Source organism: Euprymna scolopes, chromosome 15 (assembly GCF_053919585.1).
Source record: "Euprymna scolopes isolate OS-2025 chromosome 15, ASM5391958v1, whole genome shotgun sequence".
Lineage (NCBI taxonomy): Eukaryota > Metazoa > Mollusca > Cephalopoda > Sepiida > Sepiolidae > Euprymna > Euprymna scolopes.
Genome location: NC_136496.1, coordinates 98,055,852 through 98,078,413, shown reverse-complemented (window position 1 = coordinate 98,078,413; position 22,562 = coordinate 98,055,852). Strand labels below are relative to the sequence as shown.

At 34.1% G+C, this 22,562-nt stretch overlaps 1 protein-coding gene across 5 annotated transcripts in view; it reads left to right on the top strand.

Moving 5' to 3' along the window:
* Nucleotides 1–22,562, top strand: part of LOC145294024 (MAM and LDL-receptor class A domain-containing protein 2-like) — a 319,308-nt gene that overhangs the window by 266,299 nt on the left and 30,447 nt on the right. For all 5 annotated transcript variants that reach the window (XM_080140991.1, XM_080140990.1, XM_080140987.1 and 2 more), the window contains 5 exons: nucleotides 2,668–2,785; nucleotides 5,043–5,153; nucleotides 15,924–15,961; nucleotides 17,931–18,105; nucleotides 20,849–21,096. In XM_080140991.1, the coding sequence (XP_079997117.1) occupies nucleotides 2,668–2,785; nucleotides 5,043–5,153; nucleotides 15,924–15,961; nucleotides 17,931–18,105; nucleotides 20,849–21,096 (690 nt within the window). The remainder of the gene's footprint in view (nucleotides 1–2,667; nucleotides 2,786–5,042; nucleotides 5,154–15,923; nucleotides 15,962–17,930; nucleotides 18,106–20,848; nucleotides 21,097–22,562) is intronic.

Below are 22,562 nucleotides of genomic sequence, written 5' to 3'. Positions count from 1 at the left end.
AAATAATCAGTAATCTTACTTTATAGTAACTTTTACGAAACGCATTAATATGGAATTTTCTTCCATCCCATGTAATTTTAAAGCCTGGAACTGATTGTAATATTTGTTATTTCTGACTATCTATCGTTTATTTGTACTAAACCGAATACGAGAAAATCAAAATGGTGTCGCGTTTTTAGGTGATTATTAATTTCGGAATTAAAATGCAGTAAAATAATTACACCTGACGCACGGACCTGTGATTTGGGCTTAGTGGTAGATGATTTATTGTTTTATTATTTTTGAAGGACCGAATCACCGCCAACAACAGCCTATCAGCCATTTTGAATCTCGTGTAAAGAAGGAGAAACTTTTAAACGAAATCTAGTTTTGAAATTAGAAAATAAAAGTTTCAGACCATTTAAGGTATACACGTCATAAGAAATAACAATTTTATGGGTTGTGCAAAAGTTATTTGGTATATATATATATACTATTTTGATTTCTCAGACGTTAACTATACTGCAACATTTTCAAATATTCTGTTATATTATAATACATTTTATAAGTTTGTAACATCGCACAATAAAATAAACACAGATAGTCTTCCATTTAATATGTGCATGGGCTGTAACATAGCGTGGATGCGCATATGTCAGCGGTTGGGGGAGCACTATAATAAAAGGGAAATATAAAGATCTCGTGAGAGAGGAGACAACGTTCGAGATCTCAAGAGAGACATAAGGAAAGTTCTGGATCACATGGATGACGTCGCAGCTGTAACGACGAGGAAATAAATGTTATTGTACGGAACCAAAAATCGAGTTGGAGTTATTTCCTATTCTTTGCCTTGGTCTCCTTTGCGACTGAAACTGCACACAACGTGGACAACGTTACAGTAACATTGTTATTTCAAACTTAAGTATTATAAACTAACGAATCCAACTTCTTATTGTAGCATAGAGCAGAAGATTTCTTTAATGCCAACAGATTGCTCGTCAGTTTCTGCGTCTTAAGATGGAGTACTGTTGCCATATCTGGGGAAGAGATGAAGAGAGTACCTTTTCTCGTCTTGAATGAGTACAAAATTGGCTTAAAGTATAATGGACGAGGCTCTTTTCTCCCCCTCCCCCTTCTCTGTTTTTTTCATAAAAACGACGCTGTGGGCCTATCTCTGCTCTATTGCTATTTTCATAGCAGGTGCTCGACCTCTCCCCCTGCACTTGAACTTCTGCATGTCAGTATAGTCAGGGAAGCAGGAACTCGGAAGAGAATTCCAAAGTCTAGCAGTCTTAGGGAAAAGAAACTATTAGAGTAGAAGGCTTTCTTATATCTAGGGGTTTCTATTGTGTAGGGGTGAGATTTTGCTGCTTGTCGGGTTTATTGGGGGTATTTACGTCGAGGGAGCACAAACAGTTCGTCGGAGCATCTACCATTAAAATACTTGTGAAACACAGATGGATGCAACATTTCGCCGATGGGACAGAGATTGAAGCCTAGCTGATAGTGCGGGATCTATTAAGTAGGCCACTCTCTTTTGAACTCTGCCCAAGGGGGAGAGACTAGTAGCAGATGTGTTAACAATACTCCATACATTTGCGAATGGTGGCCTTGCAGAGGTACAGGATGCTCTCAGGTGTAAGTAACTTCTAGCACAGTACAGAGATCCCACCTTCTGTGCAGCAGCCTTAGCAATGCCCTCAACGTATCTGTTCCAATACTGCTTATCTATTCGATATGTACAAATCACACACGTCATGTACGTGTGAGATGTTAACATTATTGTCTTTTGTGAAATTTTGCAATGTTAAGATGACCACGAACGCAAAAAACAGGTTGAGGCAGATATATTTCTAGGGCGAAAATGCCTCCTCAAATGGTATATTTTCTAAATATCTAGAATTTCATCTTCTGTAACTTTCATCAAAAGTTATAAATAATAATGAAATACGGAAACTTCAAGTTAAAAATTATCTCACCCCTACACACAAGCACACAATTTCATCGATATCCAAAAATAATTTTCCCACTTTTTCCTCCCAAATTCAATAAAAGTTGTGGCATTATTGTAGATTGACACTCTACAAAAAATAAGATTCTACTTTTATAGGCGATTACGAATGAATACGGTGAAAAACTTGGCGGTAAGAAAAAAAGCAACAAAAACAATTATTATTTGAAGTTGGGGTCAGTCTTGCATATAAATTTAATGTAAAATGATTCTCTTTTTCAAGGACATTCTAACGTTTAGTGGCAATATTTTATATAGGAAAAATTCTTTGGCTTTTAGGAGGGGGCTAGTTTTGAAGCAATTACGTGGGGTTTTATGACCTTGCAACAAATACCTAGTGGAAAGAATTAGTTATCTGCTCTAAAACTATAAAAAGGATTGGAAATGTGGATAAATGTACGTTGAATTTATATACGAGACTGATCTTTGGTTTTAAATACTAAAATAATGGATAGGTATTATTCTACAAAGTTTCTGTTAGTGTGTTCACACATAATCCCCCCCAAGTTAAATCTAATTTTTATGTGAGGGGTCTAATTTGGGTAAAAGTGTGAATCTAAGAATTTTCCGAAGTTGGAATTTATGTTATTTAAGTAGTAGTCGTCTCAAGGGAAGATAATTCATAATTTACTTGTTTTCTTTCATCTTTTGTTCATTTTCTCATGTTCATGTTTCAGGGAAACATGATAACTACACAATAAGTGCATATGTCGAATCATCATTTTATCCGGTTTGCGAAGATAATTTGAAAGACGCTGATTCCGCTAACTCTCTTTGCCATTATGTTGGAAAAGGGTAAGTATCAGAATAATAACAATAATATATAATATAAAAGCTTAGAAAAATTAAGCTTGAACTAGGCGAAATTGTATTTTACATTGTATTTTATATAAGATCAGAAACAAATAACAATTAAATTATATAAGTTTAGGATAATAATAATAATAATAATAATAATAATAATAATAATAATAATAATAATAATAATAATAATAATAATAATTAACTCAGACAAGCTTAAATACAACTAAGAATTATTTTATATACGTCATAAATTAATAATTAGTATGGACAGATTAAAGACAGATTAAAGACAACCAATTATTAGTCTTAACAGGCTAAGACATCTCTGATTGTTTTAGATGAGGGATGATTGTATTTTTTAAAAATTCAATATACTAATGTTCTCATCTTGAGTGTTATTTTCACAATGTTCTGGTCAATGTAACCTCCGACATTCCGGTAAGATAGCAAATTCAACTTTACCTATTATAAAATGAATTTTTCCCAAATTAAACTATGTAACCCTTCTGTTCTAAATATGTCTATTTAATTTTCTTAATGAACAATATGGAATCCATTTTCCTTTTAAGGAAAACTGTGAAAAAAATTTACCTATATTTCTTTCTTCAGAGTTTTTTTCCGTTTTCCGTTTTGTGAAGTGTTTTTGACTCCTGATGGGGGGGGGGGTATTTATTTCTAAGATTGTGTTTCTAGTGTTGAATTTATGTTGCTAATCTCTGTTAAGCTTCAGATTTGTTTTCTAAATTTGACCCATACTGGTTTCAGATCAATAAAACTTGAAAATTCCTAGCTTAGTAAATAATATTTTTGTTTTAAATTCAAAAACCAAGGTGACCTCCACTTCCATCGGAGGAAAACAGAGCGGAGTTAAATAGAATATTTATAAATAGAATACTTATAAATAGGATGTTTATAGTTGGAAAAGAATTTAAGTACTTAAATCCTGAATTGAAATTAATGATATAAGGAAAAAAAATTATACAGAATATTGACCATCTTACAATTTATTCCTTTAAGTACGTTGACATTTACAATATTATATTGTAAGATGGTCAATATCATGAAACTTGGAATATAGACTTTTGTCATTTATTTGTTATATGCCCTGTAATTACACTGAGCTTCACAAATTAAGGATTGGTATAAATAAAAGGTGACATATAATTGAAAAAAAAAGCATATTTACTTCATTCTATCTGGGATTACACTATCTTTTTATTTTATTGTAAAATGTAAGCAAAGATATTATTTACTATAAACCACCCTTGGTGCATGAATATTATTTCTTGAGAATTTCAGTACTATGTGACCAGTAGTTTCAGAGATTACCCGTTAGATAGTTACACACACATACATCTACTGTTTTATTTATATAGATAAAGTTGCGATTTCAAAAATTAAAAAAATATATATCCATATGACTTGGGTGCATTAGCTTGAATCAAAACTGAAATAAAAACTTATGCAAAAAAAATATGTATATATATATATATATATATATATATATATATATATATATATATATATATATATACATAAGTTGAGTTTCTTCAGCCATAATCGAAACCGAAACCAGAACTTATGAAGAATTCAAGATAACATTATTTTTAAAAATATAGATGATTTAAGTACCATCAGCCATCGTTAGTTAAAAATATTTTGGACAAGAAATAGAACATAACAATAAAATGACCCGGATGTAAGCGCGACACACAAAAACACACACACGCTATCGTATTAATATATAGATTATTATTATTATTATTATTATTATTATTATTATTATTATTATTATTATTATTATTATTATTTACTCACTAGGAGTAGTCACACAAGCCATCATCAAAGATTTCTCTTCGAGAACAACTTGTGGTATTATATAGAATCTAAATGACAAGTCTAAGTACTGTCCACCTATTTCAATAACTTTTGCAGAGGAATTTGCATTATTGCAACAGTCGCTTACCATTGATTTCTCATTGCTTTCGGTTTCGATTCAAGCTGTTGCACCAAAGTCATATGGATATATATATTTTTTAATTTTTGAAATCATAACTTTATAATATATAAGGATCGATAGAAAATTGACTCTATAATAATATATACGAAATTAAAATATATTTAAGCGTATTTTACGATTAGGCTACGTCGGGCTTCATTGCTAATTATTATTATTATTATTATTATTATTATTATTATTATTATTATTATTATTATTATTATTTATTTATTTATTTCTGTTTTATAGAAATGCATCAGTTGCTTCATCCATGTATTCGGGGAAAGGCGTCCTGTTTACCTATGTCGGAGACGCAGCCAAAAATTCTATACTCCCTCGTTACAAAAAGACTATAGTCGCGTAAGTAAATGATTTTTTTTTAACCATTCATCTTTTTCCGCAACTATAATAAGAGATTTCCATCAAAAGATTCATTCTAAGAATACACCATCTTGCTCTTGGCAGCGTTATAAATCATGTAAATAATTCAGATTCAGCATGGATTTCGGACCTTTTGACACCAAGATCGATACTGATATGGATTATCTCTCTTTCGGTCGGTGTATATACACCTAGAAAATGCAGATGTGACAAATTCTGTTTATAGTTTCTAACTTGTTGAATGAGGTCAGAGTATGCAATCGTTCGACCATTTAATTCATACCCAGCTGACTTCGTCCGCTCACTATCAGTCAGCAATTCAATTCTATTAACTACCTTAAATCGACGAAACGAAACAAATCGATAATAAAAATGACAAAACTACCGCAATTGATGCTTCAAACTTGGGCTTTATTCTCTCCTTCACTTTCCCGACCTTCTCTCTCCCCTCTCTCATTCATTCAGACACACAAATACACACTAATGAAGAAATGTTGCATTTCTCGAGAACTTAGGGACAAAATAAAATCTTAATTCAGCTTTTAAAATGTAAATGAAATGTTAATTCTTTTAAAAATACTATATTTAAAGTCTCTTTCTCTTTTTCTCTATCTCTATACTCTAATATACATAAGTTTCAATGTAATAAACAGAAGATACATTTAAATAGTAGACTGAGAAAGCCTGCCTGTGAAGTGTAGCTAGAGATGAAACATGTATGCACATGTGTAGCCAAAATGTGTTCATCTATAAAAATGTATTACACAAAGATATATACATATACAGGGTATCCCAAAAAGATACATACTCACCCCTAACTGATTTGCATTTCAACAGCGTTTTCATGCTTCTAGTTGCATTTTAGAATAATTTTTTTCTTCAAAGGATAGCTAGCTGCCATCATTAAGATCGATGAATTTATGCAAAGAAAAAACAAACATCTGGCTTAAAATTATTTAAGGTGTGTATACATCTATTAGGGACACCATATATATATATATATATATATATATATATATATATATATATATATATATATATATATATATATATATATAAAGTCATCCACGTATCCACATACAGCACTGTTTCGTTGTATCACAACTCATCAGTGCAGCTAGACTAATACTTTTCCGTAGCCGGGGATTGGACATCTGACCATCATGTAGATAGTCGGCAGTCCTACCCATCGGCCTATTTGATCGGTGCTCGCAAATGACATCAACAAATGTCCATTTAAATAAACACTCGGCCACCGCTTTTACAGTGCTCGAGCTGCTTGTTTATTTACAAGCAAACAACGAGCCTCGCTTTACCGCCATTTAAGTAGGGGGTGAGATACATTTACGACAGTGCTCTACACAAAGAGGGTGGGGGACTTAAATATATAGTAACCCACATACAGTACTTTTCGTTTTATCACAACTCATCAGTGTGCCTATATATATATATATATATATATATATATATATATATATATATATATATATATATATTGTTAGTTAGTTAGAAGAAAAGAGTGAGCTCAATTCTATAAGAGGAGACTTATCTGGACAATATAAAGCTCAACAATAGGAATGGAAAATGAAGTCACAAAAACTATATATTGGTAAATATAGATTGGTTCATTTATTCAATAAGGGAATACAAACAGTTCGTTGGGGGATAGAAGTGACTCTTTATGCCAAGGCATTTCGAAGCATAATGTTTCTCATCAGAAGAGTAGAGAAGATGGTAGGTAACATAGTGGGGATGCGGCGTCGAGCATGGGGTCATTAGGAACGAAATAGATCAATTAAAATTATAGATGATGTTGGGGGAATTTTATCGAATTCTAAATAAAGGAGGAGCGTATTATATAGTGTAATGTAGAAAGGTGGATAGGGTCTTTATCATGGCATTAAATGGATGTAATATATGTTTTCGGGTTGTCTATTATCTATGGAGGGGCATTTTTTTGACAGATGCAACCGAGACGACAACAGCACTATGAAGTGGTGTATAATTTGAGGAGGGGTATTATGATGATGATTTAAGGCGAAAGGGCGAATGGGTGTATTCTAAGCAGGGTTGAACAAGAGGCGTCCTGTTCCAGGGGTTTAATTTAGTGAGGCAAGGGAGGGTTCGGAAGTGAGTTAAAGGAGCAAGTTATGGGGGTGGGTCTCGGTGGGTAGTTGTAAGGTTATTCTAATGTATTTCAGAATACCAACATATATTAGATAATATGTAGCAATAATTCTAGGTCTTCTTTGTTATTAGACATACAAGGAAGGGGTTTTGGGTATAAGGCAGAGGTAAAACGATAGGGTAACAGTGTCTTTGGAGGTGTATAACAGGACAACAGAGAATTTTGGATGCGGATGATTGGAGTGGCGGAAAATGTACTCATATATATATATATATATATATATATATATATATATATATATATATATATATATATTTGTGTGTGTGGATCTATATATATATAATACTCCTTATCTTAAGTTGCGCATATTGAGAAATGATACGCGAATTCCCATTAGCATATAAAACGATACTCTCTGTGTAAACAAATCGAGCTGAGGTTCGGACGATGTCAAAACATCGTTAATTCCCGACTCGCACAGCAACCGCTGGTTAGCGTAATTGTTTGAAGCCTTGACTGTCATACAGGCGGTAGGGTTTCGATACTGGCTTGAGGTAGTTGTCTGTCTAAACGCACTGATGAGCTATGAAGCAATAGAGTGATTGACACAGTATATATATATATATATATATATATATATATATATACTGTGTCAATCGTTTTATTGCAGATTAGTAAAATATCAAAACAAAATGAAAATTATATCATCAAATAACTCCTTTAAGGTTAGTTATTTCCAAAATATTTATCCAGATTCATGTGATATTCAAAGTTATGACATTTTATTCTTTATTGAAGAATTTCCACTGTTCATCGCTTTATTGCAGGTCTCTTAAAATGTTGTTTTACGGCGAAAATACAATGTCTTATTTTGTGAACTTTACTTTTTATTATATTTTTCTGTCAAAGAATAATAAACAAAAACATATCTTAGGTATGGGCCTCATATAAATTAATTATTTCTTGACATATCCATCATTTTTAAAAATAATTTAAAACAACCTTTTGTCTCCCGAGGAAGTCAATTCATTGATCTTAAAAGGAGTTATGGCTCTAGCAACATCAACTATGTTCCTCCACAAGGCATCCTTTGAAGTTAATTGTCCTCCTCCCTCATAAACTCCTCTTTTTAATATTGACCAGAGATATTCAATGGAGTTAAGGTCTGGAGAACACGATGGTCAGGTCATGAGTTTCCCCAACGAAGTCATAGATTCAAGGAAGGATGCAGTCCCTCCAAGCAGAATGGGATGGTACATTGTCATGTATAAAAATCATCTGAAAGCGACGTGACAATGGTAGGTCATCTAGCCATATCGACAAATGAATATCCAAAAAGGCCGTGTACGCATTGCTGGTAAGCTTCACACCCTCTAGCGCTCAGAATGGTCCAACCAACTATCCCCAATGATTCCCGGCCAAAATATGTTGCCTCCGCCTCCTTGTTGGCGATGAACTCTGTAACGGGTCGGAGTTCCGTTCGGGTTTCAAACTTTGGTTTATCTATCAGGACCATCAAGAGTAGCATGGGCCTCATCGTTAAATAGGACCTGTTGGAAATCTATTTTCATGTAATTCTGTGCCCAAGCCATTTGTTTTCCCTATGTTGTTTTCTCAATGGAGGCATTGGAAGAGGTTTGATGTCCCTTGCAATCTCATTCAAAATATTGTATCGGGCATGTCATGATCTTAGAGCGATCCCAGCTTTTGTAAAAACGAAAGCACTGCTGCTGTTTGTGTTTCGGTTGACTCCCCAACAAGTTTTCTGAATATCACGACCGAAAAGATTTCTCTTCATGCCTGTATTTTCTCGGATTTGGTGTACCAGTTATTCAAGAATGCATCCAAGGTTTCATTCCAGCTCCGTGGATAAATTTTTGGACAATCTTTCTGTGCGTCTAGCAACTATCCTTTGCTTTTCAAAAACCTTTATTCGCCTGATTTTTTGGCATTGTAAGAGATTTGCAATAAAGCGATTGTCAGTAAAATTTAATTGATAATAAATAAAATGTCATAACTTCATGAATATAGCATGTATTTAAATAAAATTTTGGGGAATAACTAAACAACCCTTTGATGGTTCAATTTTCATTTTTTGTGAAGTATAATTAGGGAAATATTGATATTTTACTAATCTGCAATAAAGCGATTGACACAGTTTATCTTCTCTTCTTCTCTATATAAATAAAATGAACTCATTTTTCCCGTCTGATTTTGACATTAATAGGATTAAAAATCAAGATATTTCATGCAAATATAATATGCACAAACGGCAGAACAATATCTGAGGTGTGTTATAGGCTTATTATTTCTCAAATTCCTCGATAATCTTAGATTTCTATACTTTTTCTGCTGAGAAGTTACGGCCAAAATCGGTTAAGATCAATGGAAGTGGTAAAATATTGTCTCTCTAATAAATTCCTCCTCCCCCTGCCACCACTTAACACCGTTTGGGGATCGTTCACAAGGAACAGTTGAGAAGAGAACACCGGTTTGGATTCGTAGTTCTTTCATGTGAAGTTATTTAAAATCACTAAACTAAGCTGCAGTGCTCTGTGGCGTAGTGGTTAGCGTGCTGGACAATTCACATTATATTTTCACGTTCGCGCCGACCTACCGTAGTCGTATTTTTTTTTCCTAAACAACTGGAATGGACTTTTCTTGGTGGCCGAACTGTTAACGTTGCAGATGTTTTTTTTTTTTTGTTTTTTTTTTCACACTTTATTTTCCTACTTTTACTCATGACTCCGGGTTTGATCCTTCCTACTTACCTACCATAACATTTTTTAAAACTCCCCCCTCCGTCCCGGAAACAAACACTCGGGCAAATATATAATAGCACGAGAACACGAAGTTTCCCGCGAGTGAATGATGATCAACATCAGTAAGATCGTCAATTTTTCAATCCAATTAATTGATTGATTGCTCTATTGGGGATTTCATCGCGGTGTACCAGGAAGAAGCTTCACATGCCTCCATGCAGTGACTTAGTCCACAATACACTGTGGTCTACATTGCACTATAGAAAACCTACTGTTGATTATATAATATTATTTTTTATATAAAATGGTTTGATTTAAACTTGAAATTTCAAAAGTAAAGCATCATGCTTCAATTGTGCTCTAAACAGAAACATTTATTTCGAACGCGCCCCTGTCATATAAAAGAACCTACTGTTGATTTTTATGCCTGACTTTACTGCTCATGCGGTGATAATTGCTTGAATTTAAGGTTTCAATGAAAAAGTCAAGTGTCATAATGCAATTGTGCTTTAAACAGAATCATTCATTTTGAACGCATTCATGTCATATTAAGAAATTTACTGTTGAGTTTATATGGTAGCCACTCGGTTTGTGTGGAAATAAAACTTCTGAAATGCACTTGTGATGATAGGCTGTGTAAAGTGTTAACTTTGGTCAAAGTTGTTCATCGGATTATTTTGATTATCGATTGCCGATACTTATCAAAGACATTCCAATACAAAAGCTTTCTAAGAACACTGCCAGTATCTTTATATGAAATCTCATAAAATCGGTTCAGTCGTTTTCGATTCTATAGGGAAGGAACTAAACACAGAGGCACACACACAAACAAAGTTCCTTTTATATAATAGTATATATATAATTATATACATATAATTATATATGTGAAAGAGATTTAGAAGGCTGTCACAATGCGAGGAATGGATTATAGTCGCTGTTGGTAAGAGGAGACGAGAACAAGTGGTGATTTACAAATCAATAAGTACATATATATATATATATATATATTTAACATATATACTTATTCAGTTGTATGGTAAAATATCTTACTTGTATTCATGCGACGTATTCCATTATTAATTTCGGAAAAATTTTCCCTTTTCAAATGGTGTGCGTAACAGGTCGATTCAAAGCATGCTAGATGAAGGGCCGGAAGTTGTGTAGCTATGTGAGGCCTCAAGGCAAATGTGAGTAGGGGATTTATGTATGGTATGATTAGGTGATTAACATGTTTATAAATTTGCTATTTTTATTTGTCTTTATTTTTATTTTATTTATTTATTTTTTTTTCTTTTTTGGTTTATAACTTGTTTTAGCGTGAGCTTTTTTTCTTAGTCTCTGTTATGTTGTCTTTATCATTATTACTATTATTTATTTTTTTTCTGTTGATGTGTGGGTGTCTCTGCTTTTCTGGGTCACTTAAGTCGCTGCTGGGCTGTGTCCGGTCGGCTACTGTAGGGGCGGGCTGTGGAAGTGGAGAGGGGTCGGGGTCGGTAGCTGGGTGTTTAGGTTAGTGTTGCTGGGGGTGGGAAGATAGGCGAGGGGAAGAGAAGGGGAATAGGGGTGACATTCTTTGGGAGTTGTTAATTTGTTTATATTCATGAGTCGTAGTAGATTTTTATATTTATTTATTTATTTATAATTTTATTTTTTATTCTAATTGGTTTGTATTACTTCGGCTAGCTTTTAATTTTAGTTGGTTTGTATTAACTTTTGATTTTAGTTGGTTTGTATTACTTCAGTAACTTTTAATTTTAATTAATTTTTTTTATTTAATTTTTTTTTTAAATTAAATATATACTGCTATTTTATTCATTAAGTTTCTTTTAGTATATTATTGTTATTTTATTTATTTATTTTTTGTATCATTTATATGGGAGGAGGTTGTGGTAATGTCCTGTTTGGAATATGAGGCGGGCTGTGAGCTGTGTGCAGTGGTGTATCTGTTCTAATGGGTTACGGTTGTAATGGTAAGTGTTAGGTGGGAGCCGTACGTAGAGTCATATATACATGAGTGGTGGTAGATTTGTATATTTATTTATTTTTATAATTGGTTTGTATTACTTCAGCTAACTTTTAGTTTTAGTTGGTTTGTATTACTTCACTAACTTTTAATGTTAATTAATTATTATTATTACTTATTTTTATTTTGTTTAAATATATACTGCTGTTTTATTTATTAAGTTTATTATAGTATGTTATTGCTATTTTATTTATTTATTTATTATTATTATTACTATTATTATTATTATTTTTCTATTTTTTTTCTTATTATTTATATGGGAGGAGGTTGTGGTAATGTCCTGTTTGGAATGTGGGGTGGGCTGTGAACTGTGTGCAGTGGTGTTTCTGTTCTAATGGGTTATGGTTATAGTGGTAACTGTTGGGGGGGGGAGCCGGGTGTAGAGTTATATAATGAATGAAGATCCGAGCTCCAGTCTGTTATTGAGTTCTGGCCGTAATTTGGATATTAGTAGCGATTCTTTTATGCGAAGATTCCCAATATTGCGTTCTGTGGCTAAAATATCGACTTTAATAGATTTGCTAGTGTTTCTGCAGGTGTTGAGATGTTTTCGGAATGATGATGCTTGTGTTTGTATGTGTTCTTTGATTCTTATGTGTAGAGGTCTCGTGGTGCTGCCCACGTAGAATTTTCCGCAGGCAGAGCACTCTATTCTGTATTCTACGTGTGTGCGGTGGCAGATTGTTGCGGGGGTATACGGGGCAATTTGCTAATGTGCATGGTTGTGGGTCCTCGCTTTGCCTGAGTTTAGAGTTTCTGTCTAAGGGATGGCCCAGAGTGGGCTAGCTGCATATTGAGACCCTCTCTCCTGATAGCCCTGCGGATAGCCGTTGTGATCTTGTCGCTGAGGTGGGGCATTTTAAGGAAGCAAGTATTGGTGGGGAAGCCTCTTACACGTTTTATCGTGTTCCAAAGGTGTTTAATGCTGGGGTATCCGTTGGTCTCTAGGACCTGGTGGAACCGTTTAGTGCATTCTGTCTTGTCTTTTGGCTTGCTACATTTGCTTTGGATGCGGGTTATCTCATTCCTAGCGTATCCGATGATGGCCTTAGTAGGGAGGGCAGACTTGTAGTGCATAAATATACTTCGGCTGGCTGGTTTCCGGTAGAATCTAGTGATGACGGCTCCTTCGTCTGATATTTTTAGGTTGAAGTCTAGGAGTGATAGGGATCCGTCATCGCTGGGGTGTTCGATGGTGAATTCTATGTGTGGGTCGGAATCGGAGAAGGTCGCGTAGATGTTCTCAGCGTCGGTGCGTGATGATGTGAGGATCAGGACATCATCGACAAATCTCGAGAGGAATATGACCGAGTTGCACGTGTTGAGGGCTCGGCGTTCGAGTCTGTCCATGTATGAGATGGCCAGTATTCCTGAGAGGCTGGAACCCATGGGTAGTCCTGTAATTTGCCTGTATGTTTGGCGTTGGTAGGTGAAGTATGTGTTGTCTACTATTATAAGTAGGAGTTTGTGGATGTCTGAGGGAGTCAGGCCGAAGCAGTGTAAGTTGCAGGAGGAGATGTGGTCGGTGATTAGGTCTACTGCTGGGTGTGCAGGTACCGTGGTGTAGAGGGCAACTACATCGAGGCTGAATATATATATATATATATATATATATATATATATATATATATATATATATAAGCGAGATAAGACACAGATTAAATTAGAAGCTATTCATCCAACACATCGCTTCTAAAAATCATCTCTCGAAATATTTTGCTACCAAGGCCATTGAGTTTCGAGTTCCATTGCACCATAGACATGCACATATAATTCCATAGCCCATCGGAATATATGCAATGGATTGGTATATCCATCCAATATCTGATATACTGTGCCAACTCCAAAAAAGAATCTGGATTACATATACCAAAACGCATTCAACATACCAACGAATACGGCCGCCTCGTATACCTTTCGGACTATCAAAAAGGAGCAACCACACATTTTGTTATATGGGATTACTGCCTTCTCCCTGGACCAACATTCTGCCTACTTGGAAATTACCCCGGAGGACATTATACTCCTTCCGATAATGGACTGTCCAAGTTATATGAAATTCCCTCTTCCAATAATTATTTTCATATAACAATCATTCACCACAAAAAACTATTTTCAATATTTGTGCTGAAAAGCAAAATGCGTGTCTATTCACAGCTGAACATTTTGCTGACCGCATTTCATTTCCTCTGATGAGCCATTATTGAAAATCCATGGATTAAGGAAATTATATATTCCTTTTGTCAAACAATAAGTTCTTAACTCGAATATATGTGTCTATATTTTGATTTCAGGATTTAAATTTAACAACTAATTATATATATATATATATATATATATATATATATATATCTTCTATAATATAAAGCTGGACGTGTGTGTGTGTCTTGTAAAACCTCGACTATCTGACAAGTATTAAAAAAATATGGAGGATTCGTCTTCTGCATCTCAGTACAGATTAAGCAACCCCCCGTGCGTCATGAGTAAGTTATTTGAATATATGTTGAATAGAAAATTTGTCAACCACCTCAGTAGAAACAACATATACAACGACAACAATATGGTTTTCTATTCTAAAAGATCAATCGCTGATTTGCTTACGATGATATAACACAGGGTCAGTGAATCTATTGACAATGGCTTCAATTTTAGAGCAATAACTCTTGACATATATAAGTGTTTTATAGAGTTTGTCATAAAGGTTTATTTCAAAAGATTTCCAGCTACGGAATATCTTTAAATGTCATCACAACCATCAAATCCTTTCTCTTTGTTAGGTTTATTAAAATAGTCCTTACTGGGCAGAAAACCACACCAGTATTTGCATTGCTTGTTCCTTTGTTGTTTTTTTTTTGGGGGGGGTGCACATGTAGTTTTATTATTATAATTATTTAATTATTAACGGACGTCTAACTTTATAAAGTAACGACTATTTCTTAAAAACAAAACAAAATTACCTCGGTCTAGAAGTATGCTTTCTTTATTACAATTGATTCAGAATTGATTCAAATATTCCTTCATAAACATTTTTTAATCATTATTTTCCTTTATTAGAACAGTAATTCATTTTTGCCTTTATGTACATACGTTTAGCGTTAACTAACGTGCTTTGCAATAGTTCTTTTCGTTTGTGGGGACATCAATTCCTGCTTGTCTCTCTCTCTCTCTCTCTCTCTATATATATATATATATATGACTACTTCATTTAATCGCATAAATTAATATACGAAAGTATAATTTTATGCGTAAACTTTAAGTATTTACTTCAACAGTGCTCAGTACATAGGTAGAGCTATGTAGTAAGTTATAATTGCCATATATATTTTTATAACTTACTATTTATTGCTTATTACTATATATATATATATATATATATATATATATATATATATATATATATATATATATATATATATGTGCACGTTACCACAACAGTCGTTTACCATTGATGTCTCGCTGGGAACAACCGTTGCATTTACTACAGTGAGTGAGAAGAAGCCTTCCAAAAGTTCTGCTACTCTCTGCACTCTTACAGTCGAGGTCTGATTGGTGCTCTCGCTTCTCCATTTTTCTGGAGCAGTGTATGTGATTTCTGGCAGTTTCAGTTGTTTTGTGCTCGTGTGAGTTACCCTCCATATTTTTTTTATCTATTTCTCTTTTAAACTACCTGTGGTTGGTTAGCTTTCTTAATTATGTCCGCAATCGAAGACTTTTCTTACTATTTTTGCTGTTTCCATCATCTGTGTTTATTATTATTATTATTATTATTATTATTATTATTATTATTATTATTATTATTATTATTATCATTATTATTATTATTATTATGTTTGTAGGTCGTGCAATATACTAAATATCAAATGTCAGGAACCCGGTGAGTATCAATTTTCCTTGTGTTTATCGATGTATTAATACGCTAGTGCTGTAAATATATCTATATCCTATATGTGCTTCATTCCTTGTCACTATTATAACTGAAATTACTGATGAATTGGTTCACATTTCTATGACGTCAACAAATAAATAAAATATTGAATTAAGATAATCCATTGAAAGGGTTAATTTGAATCCAATGTAAAATAGATACTACAATAATCAAAACAGGAACGTATTAGACAGTCAGTAAATTACAAAAGAAAAGGAACGCCAAGATTGTTGTTTTATTTAGTAGTATCACAACACATCTAGGCCCTTATTTTGTGAGCACATAATGGAGAAATCTATGGTTTCTAACAAACTGATAACATGATATAACGAAGACTGTTATTTGAAGCAAAAAATTTGAATGACAGCTTGGGATCGGAAGTGAATCCAGGGCGGAAGTTGACGAGACTTTTTGACTTCCCGACAAAGATAATTGAAGGCGCCGTTTTCCAGAGGAGAAACACAATATATATATATATATATATATATATATATATATATATATATATTATCAATCTATCACGTATTCCCTCTTACTCACGCACGAAAGTAACCTGTCAGTTTAAAACAACAGATTTTCTCTCCGGTTTCTTTTTTTGACTGTATTTTTTTCTTATTAATAAACTTTACGTTAGCATGATTTTGTCAACTATTGACCCAAACCCCGACAACAGATGTATAGTAGTTTATTCATGCCACGTAACTACATGTAACTAGTACAGTAAATTATTTCATCAAAACGATTTCGTTTATAATGTATGAAAACAAGGTTATACCTATATCATGCCTATATGATCATGCAGTGCCTATAACTGTGGGTGAGAATGAGTTCACTATTCTTTTCATTTTATCTTTATGCGAATGTCACAGGATTTGTCAATACTGCAAATATATTTTAATTCATTACGGTTTTCTGAAAGTATTTTCAAACTTTGTTAATATGGGATTTTGTCAAAATTTAACTGCAGTGTACAGCATGGGTGTTACCGCCTTCTTAATTTAATTTTGTCGTAAGTAATTAGTTTGTCCATTCCATTATTATTTCCAATCTCCTTATAATATTCATCCTTATGTAACTAACAATCTAGACATTTCTTTAATTCTTACCTTCAAGTTTATTTTAGTTTCGATAAGTGATGAATCATTATGTCCTATTTGAATTATTCACACAACGTCTTGGTCTACATAATTTCCTACCTTCTTCATGTATATCTTGTTGAACTCGGGAATCATTCTGTCGAACTCAGAAATATGCACGGAATTTCGAATAGACATAGAGGAGAGTAATACGACTCAAAGAAGCAGTTCATATGCTCGTCAACGATAACCTAGTAAGCAGAACCAGTATAGAATTTAATAAAACCAATAATTCTGATATATATATATATATATATATATATATATGTGTGTGTGTGTGTGTGTGTGTGTGTTTTAACATGTTTTATTAATAATATGTTTTAACTCTCTTCAAGCGGGCAACGTCAGTACACGGTTCTTTCTAGTATTAAGTAATACATTCTTAAAAGGATTGGTACGCACTCACGAGCATCAATAAAGTGCATTTGCTTGGTAAAACCCCAAATTATTAGACTTATCATAATGGATTATGGAATATGCATTCTAAGCAAATGGTAAGCAACGTGGGCACATTATTTTTATTACTATTTTGATTTTCATGTGTACACCAACAACAAAATAAAGTTCTGAAGCAACCAAATCTTTGTTTCCACACGTTAAAAGTATATAGGTCGGTAGGTATTTTATTTCTGCTGGTTTTGCTAAAAGTCATTTGTTTTTATTATTTATTTATTATTATTTTTTTTTTTTTGCTTTTGCGTTATTGTCTGTTAACTATTCTAAACTTTAACCGCTTATGCATACTAGTTCTATACTAATCGTTATTTTCTATAATTATTCAGAATGTGGAACACGGAGTGTAGAATTGTATGAGACCATGATTCAATACGGCCAGATTGCTTTACCAGGAAAATTTCCGTGGCAAGGTGCTTTATTTCGCAACTCAATGTTTATGTGTGGTGTAATAATTATCAGCAGATGGCACGTTCTCACAGCTGCACACTGTGTTCGTGGGGGGTAAGTCAGATTTCAAACCATGTTCTTTTCCTAAATAAATCTATATATTTCAGGTTAACAAGAAAGTTCTTACGGTTTTTATCTTTTTAAATTCAGGTGAACAAAAATTTACTGAACAAAATAAGCAGCATCAGAATCAACATACTTTTGCCAACGCAAAACAAGTGTATTTATAGTAACGTAAAAATCTTGCGCTCTGGTGGCGATGAAGTTGCTGAAAGCGTTTTTGATATCGCTTGGGTTTTTGCAGCATTTATCACGCTGAAAGTTGTCAAGATGCTTGAAAAAGTAGTGGTTAGAAGGTGAGAAGTCTGGAGAGTATAGCAGATGAGGTAGAGTTTCGTAACACAATTCGTTCAACTTCTGCAGGGTCGGTTTAGCAACGTGCGGTCGGAGATTGTCGTGGAGGAGAATTTGCCCCTTTTCTGTTGACTAATGCTGGGTGTTGTTGTCGAAGTTTCTGATACATTTCATCCACTTGCTGACAGTACTCCTTCACCATCATAGTTTTGCATACATTCAAAAAAAAATGTAATGGATGAGATCTGTCGCAGACCATGAACAGTCAACATAATCTCCTTTTGGTGCAACTTTGACTTTCTGAAGTGTCGTGGAGCTTTGTCGGCGTCTAACCACTGATCAAAGCGTCATCGGTTGTCGTAAAGAACCCACTTTTAATCGCAAGTCACAACCTGGTCGAGGAATGGATCTTTATTATTGCGTAAAAGAAGGGAAGATGACATTTTATAAAGGCGTTTATTTTGATTGTCGTTCAATTTGTGAGGTATCCATTTATTACGTTTTTTGTTATTTCAATCTCTTCCAAGTGGTTGAAATCGTTGTATACGTTACGTCTAATTTAGAAGCAGGCTCTTGAGCAATTGTGCGTGAATTGACTTCGACTAAGGCTCTTAATTGATAGTTAATATCCGATAGTCGACCATTACGCTCATCATCTTCAAGACTCTCATCGCCGACATAAAATTCCTTAAACCACCATTGTGCTATGCGTTCAGTAGTGGTTCCTAGACCAAACACTTCGTTGATATCGCGAGATGTTTCAGCAGCTTTTCGGCCTAGCTTGAATTGAAATAAGAAAATGGTGTGAATTTTTCTTTTTTCATTATGTATTTAACGTTCTGAAAATATCATAATTACTCTCATAACCGCCAGTGCCCGCCACTGAGTGACAGTGCCCACCGCTAGATAACAGTACTCGTCACTGAATGACAGTGCCGGACAATTGATGAAAAGCAATATTATTTATAGCAGTCCAATAGAAGCACATACAGGTCGTGATTGACAATCACCGATGGTAGCAGATGAAGTCAGTGTTCGCCAATAAACGTGAGTAATTGTCTGAAAATACCAATGACCACCGAAGTTCGCCATTAAAGACAGAAAATTTCATTTTGGAGCAAATTTGTTTGCATAACTTCGTCAACGAGGAAAAATTAGTGGCATCCCTCTTAGTCCAAAGTTCGCCGTCAAAATGTGTTATGGATTTCCTGGCCAATATAATTGCAGGTTGGAACGATAACAGTGTTATCCTAAAGAAAAAAAACACTACAGGTTTATTTTAGAACTTTTATTGAAAAAATCAATTCAGGTAACTTGATTATGTAGTAGAGCTAACATTTATTCAATGTAGCCGCCTTCACCCCCAATCAGCGCCTTAATACGGGTCCGGAACTGGGAGCATGCCTTTTTCACAAGCACTGACAGGGAGCTCGGTGAATACTCGCCGGATAACGGCGATCAAGCTGGTTTTTGTGCTGTGGGAGGTCATGTTGGTGATATTCTCGACGGATGATCAAGCGAAATAGTTCAGCGGGTTCAGTTTGAGGGAGAAGACGAGCCAGTGAGAAAAGTGTACAAAATCGTAGCACTCCTTCTGAAAACAAACCTGTGTCTCTTTCGACTTTTGAGTCATCGCAGAGTCCTGCTGCCACAGTCAGTGTCTCCCACTTGATTGCCCCAGGGGATAACTACACTCTTCAGCACATCCAGGTACACTTTGGTGTTGACTTTCAAGCTGACTTCGAAGATATGTAGTGGCATGATGTGGCCCTCACTTGAAACCAAACCAAAGACCATAACCGTTTCTGGAAACTTTGTTTTCAACACCCTGGACACGTCCCTCAAGTGTTGAGCTGTCTGGATTTGCATTTTGAGGGTGGTGGCAATCGGCCTGTTGTCATAACTTGGATCGTCGTTTAATTGTTGTGACCTTCCATTTCTTGTAATAAATAATTTTACCAAGAATTCTTCATCAGTTTTGGTTTCGATTATAGTTGATTGCACCTAAATCATCTATTTTCTTTTATAAATAAGTTTACCGAAAATTGTTTAATTATGTGTTATATATCTATTATTTAATTAAATATTTTTATATTCATTGTCCAGGCATGTGCTCTATGTCAATCGTTTAAGTATGTGATACTCATCTATTATTCAATTGTATATCTCATTGTTTTTACTCTCGAGTATATATCCAACACAGTTAGACACAATTAATCAACCGAGGATCACATCACTCTTACATAAAAACATGTGATATCAATGGCTATATACCTGAGAAGCAAGACAAGAAAAAGAATATGCTGTTGTCATAGCTCTAGTTATATATCTCTTATTTAATATAATTCTATAGTTAAATTACATTATATAGTCCTTGTTCAATTACATATAATATATCCATTATTTATTTATTTTTTTTACTTCATTTCATTTCTAATTTCAGCTATAGCCCCAGCGCTTTCAGCATCAATGTCGGATCGCTTAATCTTCGAGGCGGTAGAAAATACTACATCAGTACAATTCATGCACATAAGGGCTTTTCCATGTCTGGACTTAGCAATGATATTGCCGTAATGCGCGTGACGTCACCGATAGTATTTACTGATTACGTCCGGGCCATATGTCTTCCTTCTGATCCGTGGAATGCAGGCACACAATGCTTTGTATCGGGTTGGGGACGCCTGGAGAATAGTAAGTATTATTTATTTATCTTGCCAGGCTACGCATCATCGACAAGTCAACTAATCCACGTTTAATGTCTACCACATTCTTGACACTAATAAAAATATCATCACTCCACAGAGCAGAGATTGATATCAGGAGAAAATGGTAAAGAAAATGTCGGTTGATAACTAAGGAAATGTTTTATACGCCATATTACAATAACCTGATTTCGATAAATTACAGAAAAGATGAATGCTACTAAGATAAAGCTTCTTTCCTTTTTCAACCACCGATCGCTATGGCTGATAGCACCCTACAAGAAAATCTAACATTCAAACTGCTCGGCCTACCATTCAAAGGTAACATGAATTAGAACAAATAAATAAAAGATATTGTCACTTCTGCTGCAAAGAAGGCGGATTTCATCTACTGAGCTAGTAAAATTCTCACACCTGTCAATATTGCATATTTGTACAAAGACAACGTTCGTCTATGTATGGAATATTGTTGGCGCACCAACATCTAGTCTCTCACTCCTTTCTAAGCAGGGTTCTAAAGAGAGGCTCTAACCTAAAAAATTTCAAACTGTCTTCAAACCTCCAGACCCTGTCCCACTGCCGCTTGATTGCATTCTTGTTTGTTTTACGACTACTTCCACGGAATGTGCTGCAACGATGTGCCTTTTCAACATAAATAACAACCCGATGGGCAACAAAATGCCACCTTTTCATTATAAGGACCCGTAGATGACGGAAAGTCTTTAATTCTAATAGCTTCTTTACTTTTTTTTTTCTCTGTCGTTTTGACTATGCAAACGTGCATAAATTTAAATATAAGATGAACAAATATTTCGTTTCAAAAATCCCAATCTGGCCCCTAATTCATAGTATCCCTTACACCTCCGTGGCAACGTGCTTAGGGTTTATATAACAAAAAAATATGTATGCATATAGAGTCATACGAGATTAATTTAATATTCAAAATGTAAAAATAAACATAAATTTAAAAATAGAAGATCTGAAGAGAATTAAAATAAATATAACACACGCGCATATATATATATATATATATATATATATATATATATATATATATATATATATATATATATATATATATATATATGTGTGTGTGTGTGTGTGTGTGTAGGTATTTAATTATTTAATTATTATAGTAAAAAAATAATTATATATATATATATATATATATATATAAGAACAAAGAATATTACAATGAAGCTCTTAAATCGGGATACGATGGTAAATAGAATACAAGAGGAGTGCAAACAGTAAGAGTAACAAACCTAACTGCACAATGGCGTACAACATGGCAATGAGAGCAAGAAAGAAACCGAAGAGTAATAAAGGTTGCATTAATAAGGATCAAAGGAATGAAAACAGAGAGAGTAATATTAGAAGTGAAACAGGTAATGATGAGGTGGGTACTAGGAATAAGAGAAACAGGCGCAAGAACAGAGTTGGTTTAATCAACCG